Genomic DNA, 10,116 nt, shown 5'->3' with positions numbered 1-10,116 from the left:
TTTACAATTGTATTCTTCATCTATACTTTCGTTAAAAATTAATGCAAAAAATCAGTTGAGTATAAAAAATACAAAATTAACAAATAAAAACTCCAAATAGAGTTATCACATTCACCTGTTTTCTGTTACTTGCCCTGTAGAGAGTATTTTAGGTTTAATCACAAGACAAAAAAGTATATTTTTTCTCTCTATATCTATATTTAAATTTAAATATTACTCTAAATAGGATTTTTTTTCTTAATTAATTGGTTTTTTATTCTAAAAATGGGTTTCTTATCCTAGAAATGAATTTCTTCGTTAAATTTCTTATGCAAAAGTGATAGCTGCTCGTGAAGCTCTTAATTGGTTGCATTCGCATGGTTGGCAACATGTTATTCTGGAGACGGACTTGCAATTAGTGGCTCAAGCGATTAATAATAGATCTTTTGATGATGATTAGGTTTTGGTCTTTTGATTTAAGACCGTAAAGTTCTAATACAGAGTTTACAGAAGTAAAATGTATATTTATTTATAAATCTACGAATATTACCACCAGTACTTTTGCGGTTGGATCATATTCGCTTGGGGGAATACTTACATGTACCTCCTCCTTCTTTGCTTGATGTATTAGTTTCTTTTCAATGCAATCCACATTTTCCATTAAAAAAAAATTATCTAAATTTTGATACTTTAATAAAGCATTATTTAGAAAATAGATATAACTTAAGAAACAAGTTTTAATATTTAACAACAGATCGCACGTGTATGTGTTGCGTGTGGCTAATATTTTAAAAAAAAATATTCAACCATTTTTAGTAGCTCTTGATCATTGATCTCAGTATCTATCTGACACCTGTATTGTATGCAAATCACTTTTTAAGAGAAATTTGTAAAGGTATAGCATTTTATAATTTTTAAAAAAATTCCTTTATTGTGATTGAAGCTAAAATTCGACATTTCATAATTTGTTGATCCTTATTCCACTACCAACTTGTATTTCTATATGAATGTATTTAGCTCTACCAATGAAATGAGTATTTCAACACTCCCATATCTTAAGTAAGGTTTTCATGAATGAAACTCTCATTTTATCTATTATTTTTTATGTACTTTCTTGTGAATGTTATTATTTCTAATTTTATATATTTTCATGTTAACAATTATTTTTAATATCACACTCATCTTCTGGATATATTTTACTTTAAATGTCCACATTAGCTCACTTTACACGTATATATTCATTTTGACATTACTATTATTAGAAAATAGTATAAAAAATACCGTATCTTTCTTTAAATAGGATTTTATAATTTAATTCTTAATAAAAAGTCTTATAATTTATGCTATTAATGAAGTGTTGCTTTTATGTTTAATAATGTTAAATATTATTGATAAATTACAATTTGATCCTTAAAGCATAGTTAAAACTTATAGTTTAACTTTTATATTTTTAAATTCAGTCTCTAAAGTTTTGTTTTATTAGCAAAAGAATTCTTTTAATTACATTCATCCTTAGCATAAATATTATAATGATTTATAAATAAATTCTTATATTTTTCAAACTAATCTTCCATATTTATTAAATTTTAAAATTTTATAGTTGAAAATAATAAAATTAAATTAAAAAAAAAATAGATGCAATGTTTGTCCAAGTTCAATCTTAAAGAACGCTTTTTTGTCTAGCTTTTCTATTCTCATTGATTTTATTTTATGATTTAATTAATTTAAATGTAATTGTTAGATTTTTATTTAAATTTCATCTCTCTTTTTTTCAAGTATTAAGATACTTGAATTTAATAAATATGGAGGAATAAATGGTAAAATCTAACAGCTTATTTATATCTAATTTATAAAAATTATTTATCAACTCATATACATATAAATTGTAATTAAAAAATATAAAATTTAAATTAATAAATATTTTATTAATATAAAGACTAAATTATATTTTTTATTAATTGTAATTTATCAGTAATATTTAATGACATTAATAAGATAAATTGTAATTTATCAGTAATATTTAATGATATTAATAAGGTAAGCCCCCATTATCCCAACCTTGATTCAATTTCCTGTCTATATTGCTTCGATTCAGATGCACACTCTAGTTTTAATTTCAGTAGGTTAGCGGATAACAAAGGCTTGAAACATCTTCAATTGTTAGTCTAACCTTGCCCCCAACAGTTTTCACTGAATTGTAATTTAAAAAGAAGAATAAAAAAATGCATACATTTTCCATCGAACAATGCAGTGAACAGTGTTGAGTACTCGAGTGAGGAAGTCGAAATGGGGAAGCAGTAGGAAAATGAATATATATACAAGCAGCTGCACCTAATCCATTTTATCTACGAAATTATAACAACAGGAAAGCTGCCACCGACTCTTGTGGGCCTCACTTTGCATACAGCTGAAAAATTCTAAACTGTAATTAGTTGTGCCACATAAGAAATGCCATTTGATAAACTTGGAAGCAATGCCAGCTCGATTCTAGACAGCAAAGTTAGGGGTTGGTAGGTGGCTTCATTTTCCAGTGCAAGGCAGCTTCTACACGCCAGCCATTCTAAAAACTTCAAATGCTAATTCATCATTAATGTGTTGAGAGGTTTTCCCCTAACGATCAGAACAATATTCATGTATACAGTAAACAAGCATAAAGACAGCGAAAGATCCAAGGGAATCCATGTCAAACTCAAACACTGATAACATCTAAAATTTTCTACCCTAGCATTGTAAGTTTAATAATACATTCGGCTGACATCATGCATGAATCTAAGCTATAATATAACTACAATCACACATGAACTTACAGCAGACCATATGGATAAGTGAAGTACAGTATCAGTGTGATCATCAAGTGGCGAGCCTTTTGTTTACTACCTTGTGAACGGATCACATCATTCTACAACATAATTGGGAGCCACAGCTAATATCCTGTCATCTCTGGATAATGTCTGCCTCCCACTTTCCCCATCTGCTTCTGTCTGCCTGCCATCATCTACAACTATCAAGAAGCCTTCCCTCCGTATCAAACTCTGCAATAGAAGCACTTGTCATGTTCCTACTGTTCTAGCTGAGATCCTTGCTGAAGTATAACATTTGAAACTCTTTTACAGGAATTAAGATTATTCTAGTTTTACCTCTATGATGGCTTTGATGTTAGTGGCTTCATTCTTTGCTTCCTCTACAGAACTGTAGCTATTTTTCTGATTTTGCTGTTCCACATACCATCTGATTAACTCCCCCTGCCTCATTCCAGCCAGCCCAGTCCCTTGAAAATAATAAAATTTCCAAGAAATGCCTCAAGACAACAATTTTTTTATATAAATCATGGATTACATGCAACAGATTTGGTGTAGGATTTATCGCCTAGTGGTTCAACACTGTATAGAGCATTGAGTTACACATCTAGGGTATAAAATCTGAGTGCATCATTATTAAGAATGCTGGTGTTGCAAATACACAGATGTAGATGTTACTAATTAGTAATGTTTCAGAGCACCTAAAATAACTTGAACGTTTAATCCAAAATAATGACAAAGGATTGCTGTTCTATACCATCTCGCAATACAGCTTCTTCATGCTGTCTAAGGCGCATGACAAGAGCTTGAGTAACCCTCTGAAAGTATTCTTCGCTTATCACAAGTTTTTTCCCTTGTTGGCTTGTTGAACCCACTCCTTGTGCTGTAAAATCACCTCAGTTTAAGTGAAAATGCTAAAAGAAGCAAATGAGAAATCAAATAGGTTATAAGAATTCTACCTGTATTTCCAGAAACTGGAGCAGAGTTGGTGTTATTTGGTTGAGTATCATCTTGACCAGTACCATCATTTCCATCATCACCATCATTATCATCATTATCATCACGATTTCCTTCTTGAAATTCAGATAGATCAATCTCACTGGACTCCACACTGCATGGCCAAAGAAAATCACATTAGAATCATTTAAGCTGTACTGATATGTAAATATATATATACACTTTCTAAGTGCAATATTAACATGGATAGGATTTGCTTGCCTTATAATGGATGTCTTCAGCAATCTCACTGCTAAACGAACATGGCGTGGTTGCACCTGTGGTTTAAATTCTCTGTTAAGTGTTATGTGAATATGTGCAACAATCTGAAGTACACAAGTCAACAAAAAAAGACCTGATTTTCCAAATGACTTCGAGCAATAGCCTCAGACAATCTTATCAATGCCTCCAACTGTCTAACTGTCATGCGATAAGCAACTCTGCTACCAGGAGTTGTATCACCTTTCCGTAGAGCAACATAAGAGTCCACTAACAGTTTTTTGGCCTCAGAATTGAGCTGTAATGGCATTTGGCTCAATTAAAATGAGACAAGTTAAGTGAGAAGCCATGTGCATCAAGTGTGCTTTGTTTCTTTCTTTTTTTTAAGAAAAAGGAACATGTCCATGAAAAGAGAATGTTCTACCTAAAATACAACTTGATATTGAAAAGATTGAGAAGCAGACCTTTGGTTTCAAAGTTTTCGCATATGCTATGTAACGCTTTAGCTGAGCAGTTGTGAATGCAGGAGCAAGTGCTTCTTCATGTTTCTGATGAACTCTTACAATGTGATGAGCAATGTGGTAATCAACTTGATCATCTGGGTCATCAATCATCACATATACTAGATCAAACCTTGAAAGAATTGCCGGAGGAAGCGCCACATTATACTGGAGAGGAAAAACAATAACATATTGGTTAGCCCAAGGTAAGATAAAGAAACATAAAAGACTTGAAGTTTATAAACAAATAAGAACTATCACAGTGACAACAATTGGCAAGTCCATGAATAACCAATCTCAAGGCTTTGGATCAGAATCACAGAATTATCACCTTAAGTGGTTTAGACTTATCATAGCGTCCTCCTGCAGGGTTGGCTGCCGCTAAGATTGATGTGCGAGCATTAAGTGTTGCTTGAATTCCTGCTTTTGTGATGCTTATTGTCTGCTGTTCCATGGCTTCATGAATTGCAACCTTCACATCCATTAATATTGATATCAGCAATCACTGTGGCAAGTGCCAAGTTAAGGCCCGTTGTAAGAACCTTACCTGGTCTTTGATGTCCATCTTGTCAAATTCATCAATGCAACAAATGCCATTGTCTGCAAGCATCAAAGCGCCAGCCTGCAAACAAAAGAATATAGAAAACCAAAGCAAGGAGTCATATATGTTGACATATGGAGTCTAATGATATATTATGGATCGTACACTATATCCACAATCACAAATCCCTGAAATATGTAATATTCTCTTAGTATATTCTTTTAAAAAACTTACATAACGAAAACTCTAATCGTCGTAAACGTAGTCAAATACGTAGTCAAATTGATAAATCACGTTAAATGTCTTTTTTTTGTACTAATTTTTTAAATTGTGTAATTGTTCGATTCTTAACAATATAATACAGGGAAGATTAAAATAGGAACCAAGAGATAAATGGAAAGCATACTAACTTTCGCATTTCTTGTCAAGTTCTATCACTTTCGTGTAAGGTTGTTTACTTTAGTCCAAATAAAATCTATTGCCTTCAAAATTGAAATTGGATATTTCAATACATTAAACAACTTATGTCGTCTTCATGATGTAAGGTTGTTTACTTTAGTCCAAATAAAATCTATTGCCTTCAAAATTGAAATAGGATATTTCAATACATTAAACAACTTATGTCGTCTTCATGGTGGTGTATTTAAAAACTTATGTATTGTTTATTAAATTTGATTATGATGTTAATTCATATTCAAAATGGATAGTTATGGGCTAGAGGCAATATCTGTATATTAATGATTGATCTTCGATTAAGGGGACGATTAGGGATAATGGCTTAGCAAACTCAAAGTGGGGCCAACAACAGGAACTTATGTCTCTTCAACGTTTCTAACGGGCTTGAATTGCAATAAAAGGTCCTTGGACATTGTGCCCTAATTTTATTATCTAAAACTTAGCTCCTAGTATTTACTATATATTTTTTAGGTCAATGGTTGCTAAGCCACCTCTTCCACTATATAATTTTAATGAAATAAAGAAAAGAAAGCAAAATGGGAGGAGGGAAGGTAAAGAAAACAATTTTACACTTACCTATAGAATATGAGAGAGCATTCTAACTAATTTTTAGATTGTGGGATAAGAAATTATTAAACTAACTTGTATTTATTCTAGAATAAAAATAATAATTAAATCTTAATTTGTAAAAGTTTGGATAATTAATTTTTCATTAAACTTTTATTCATTTTTTATTACAACCAAATAATTTTAATGTTTTGAAATCACAATATATAAATATAAAAGATTAGATACCAATAAAACATTTGAGGCAAATTAATGAAAAATAAAAATTTGTTACAATAATCTAAGATTCTTAATAAATATTTAGAGACTAATAAAAATTGAGAAATTATTTAATAAATGAATTCTATTTTACCTATTAATTTATTTTTAAGATTTTTTTTTGGGAGAGTCAAGAACTATACTATAGTGGTGTACTATAAATGATATAACATAAATAAAAAAATTCTCATCAACTATGGTGGGGTTGGGGTCACCACTAGTCCCCTCCCTCCGCCTGTGTGTGACACATGCTTCAAGGATTCCCTCTTTATCTCCCTCTCTAGAATGTACTATAACATTCCCTTCACATCACATGCTAGCATACCATTGACAACATCTACCAACATTCGCACTCTCCTAACACAGCCCCTCCCTGTTTGCAGCTTGAAATGGTTAGGAAATTTGCCTTCCTTACATCTGTCCCCTATCTCATTCATCATTTATTATGATCATTAAACTTCCCCCCTCATGTTTATCACCAAGAGACTTTAATTATTCTACTTGCATTTATCATCTACCATATGCAGATAAGCTCATTAGAAATGAGTACTTTTCCTTCCATGCAATTCACTAACTCTTAGCTTCCTCACCAACTGTATGTAGTTTAACACAGAAACCACCTACCTATGCCATTCCTTGGAAATAAAAAAAATCCATTGTCTAAATTCTTCAAAATAATCCCCTAGGAGACCTCCAAAGCCACCAGTGATGGGTAATAATTTAACAAAGCTTGAAATATATTTACTCGTTTATTCATAATAGATTATGAAACAGCATACTTGTGTTATTCACGATTCTGCAGATACTATACCTAGTCAGTAGTAAATAATATTAAGCAACCTATTGCAAATCAAGCTTCAGTGTGCTGTTTGATTTTACGTTTCTGTGAATCAATTATAGTTGCCATAGTACTTGGCTGAAGCCAAGACATCACAACAAGTCAAGTAAGTTGCTTTAAAGACATAAGATAATAAATAATTTCCGGTGATTCTAAGAGCACAAAAGCAACACAAATTGATAAAATACCTCAATACAAAATTCCCCAGTTTCTGGTTCTTTGGCAACTGTTGCAGTCAACCCAGCAGCAGATGAGGACTTGCCAGATGTATAGACAGATCTAGGGACTATGCCTGAAGTATACCTGTGAATGGATATACCAAGACAAATAATTGAATCCTCATGCATAAACTAATATTGAAAAATGAAATACTGAGAAAAAAAAAAAAAAGAATGTGCAACCTACTTAAGAAACTGAGACTTTGCACAACTGGGATCTCCAACTATGCACACATTGATGTCCCCTCTCAGGTTAATGCCCTCGTGAGTAAATTTGTGAACACCACCCAAAAGCATGAGAAGGATTGCTCGCTTGATATCTTGGTGACCAAAAACAGTTGGAGTAACACTATCAACCAGCTTGTTGAAAAAATCAGGAGTGTTTCTCATTCTCTGAATTTCATCTATTTCCTCTGCCTGCAGTTAAATGAAGATAGATTTTCAGGAGGAATTATGGATTTCCCCCACATAGACATATGACAAACTACTCAACCACAGTGCTGATAATACAATATTCATAAATTATTATCTTGTCCATGAAGTCGGTAATCAATGAAAATACTAAAATTAACCAAACAAGATTATAAGTTGATAATCCTCTACGTTGCATGGAGAATATTACTGAAAATAGCCAAACAGGATATAATTTACTTACTGTGAACTGCTGGTTGTCATCTTCATCAACATCCTTTTTTCTATTCCTAATGTCAGTATCCCTTCTACCATCACAAACCTAAACAAAGAAGCATGTATCAAATACAGGTAATTGTGCAAGTCGCATCATCATGGCATCAACATCAGAAATGCCCTCGAATAAGCCAGCCATGTACCAACCTGCACAGAATTAGCAATAAACGCTAGTCGATAGGAGAGGTCTCTCACTCCCAATGCCCGCAGCCCTCTCACACCTTCCTGTCCAACAGCAGAGTTTTTGCGTTGAGGAGCTTCTCGACGGCATTCTGCTCTCTCTCCTGGGGATGCCAATGCTAATATGTCTGGTATTACAACCACAGAACCTGTGAAAATGACCCTGTAGGCACATAAAAATTGAAGGTATGTTATAAGCCAAATCCAAGGATCGCTCAAAATGGAAACAAATAACTGATGCAAAATGATTGACTAAATAAAAGTAGATAAAGGGAGAAGAATTATCTCACGTGTCACCCGCTCTGGCCTGCTCAACAATATCATGGCGAAGAATAACATCCAAAGATCTGGGAAGAGAGCCAGCAGGAATCTCCTTGGAAGTTTCCTGCATTCTGACCCTTTGCCAATCAGCAAACTTGCTCTCTTGTCTGAGCAATGCCCATTTTGTTCTGTTATTGCATGTGGCATTCACACAAATTGTTGGCTGCAAACTCAGAATTGCAGTGGCACATGTAATATTAGGGATGAAAGGGAAATGAGAAGATTGAAGATGTAAGGCAACATTGACTTGAAACCAACCTCAGTGTATTTGAATTGCTGTTCAACATTCTTAATGACGCCACCACATTCCAAGCACCTAAAAGTTCCTTGCAGAAGCTCTGGCCTCACCTCACTTGTGCGGGTCACAACTCCAGTCACTGATACCAGTTTACCAATTTCTGCAGTAGTTAGCTCTCTTAACCTGCATATGTTGATTTCCAGTGAGTGTGAAAGACTGAAAACAATTTTCCAATTTGAATCAAAATCCCATGTTATGTTTGGATGCTGAGAAGTCAATTTAATTAATTGAGTAGCACAATTAGTGAATTTAAATTTTAACCACAATCGAAAATGGAGAACCAAAATTAAAAATAAACAACTCTTCATCCGTTAATAATTGGGAAACAGCAATAAATAAATAAATAAAACAGATTGCTCTAGAGTAAGATCTAGGTAAAGTACCGCTTAGAGAAAGGGATATTGAAGAAGGCCACATTGATATCCTTATTAGGGTTATCATCGGATATAAATGTAGGCTTCAGCTCCATCACGAACCTCTTGCATGCGTTCTTCAAGTAGGGCTCCACTCTAACATTCAAAAAGAGAAAAAAAATTGGGAAACTATAGGTTTTGAATACATGAAAATTGGGGAAGAATTAGAAATTTTACCTCAAGTACTCATCAGCGATGGCTTTCTGGAGAAGATCATTGAAATGCATAACGTGAGAGAAATCGATGAACATGGTAGTTGATTCGTTAGCTCTCATGGCTTCAATTTCAGCCTCATAGTAAGCTTCTTCCATATTATGATGCCCATCCAATCTAAAGCTGATTTAAATACCAAATCCAAGAAAATCACATCAGGAACATTGATTACAGATCCAAAAACAAAAAATCAAAAGAGACAAAGCGAAAACTAGAATTGAATCGAGTCGAAGGAAGAGAACCTTTTGAGAAACTCGAGGAAAATGTTCTCCACGCGAACTGCCTTGGCGTCAACAAAAAACCCACCGAAAGCATCCATTTCAATTTCCTTTACTTGAAAATCCGTATAGTTCTGAAGGTAATGGAAAACTAAATGGGTGTTTTGATTGAGGAGAAGAAGAAGAAGAGACTACTGAAAAGATGGACAGCCCTTGCTACTTTGCTCCTCTTTCTGGGCGGGAAAAGGAGCAACGGTTTCCCGCCAAAGGGCGTGAAGGACAGCTTATGGGCTTTCTTTTTAGGTTGCTGAGCTTGCCGTGGGCTGATGTAGCTCAATGTAATGTTCACACTGATGTAGCTCAATGTAATGTTCAAATAAACACTTGGATCTTACTTTTAACTGTGACTAATAAAT

The 10,116-nt window shown here is 33.5% G+C and overlaps 1 protein-coding gene across 1 annotated transcript; it reads right to left on the bottom strand.

Annotated features, from left to right (window-relative positions):
* Positions 1–2,590: 2,590 nt before the first annotated feature.
* On the bottom strand, positions 2,591–9,906 carry LOC110603125 (DNA replication licensing factor MCM6). The gene is made up of 18 exons (XM_021740813.2): positions 9,725–9,906; positions 9,447–9,605; positions 9,240–9,365; positions 8,817–8,979; positions 8,528–8,721; positions 8,205–8,400; positions 8,026–8,103; positions 7,558–7,787; positions 7,341–7,455; positions 5,040–5,114; positions 4,824–4,964; positions 4,457–4,660; positions 4,129–4,290; positions 3,996–4,051; positions 3,737–3,888; positions 3,535–3,660; positions 3,117–3,247; positions 2,591–3,011 (listed from the first exon to the last, which is right to left on the bottom strand). The coding sequence occupies exons 1-18, from the start codon at positions 9,799–9,801 to the stop codon at positions 2,874–2,876; spliced, it is 2,523 nt and encodes an 840-aa protein (XP_021596505.1). The 5' UTR covers positions 9,802–9,906; the 3' UTR covers positions 2,591–2,873.
* Positions 9,907–10,116: the final 210 nt, after the last annotated feature.

This window comes from Manihot esculenta, chromosome 16, assembly GCF_001659605.2.
Source record: "Manihot esculenta cultivar AM560-2 chromosome 16, M.esculenta_v8, whole genome shotgun sequence".
NCBI classification, from domain to species: Eukaryota; Viridiplantae; Streptophyta; class Magnoliopsida; order Malpighiales; family Euphorbiaceae; genus Manihot; species Manihot esculenta.
This window is presented reverse-complemented; position numbering and strand designations above follow the sequence as displayed.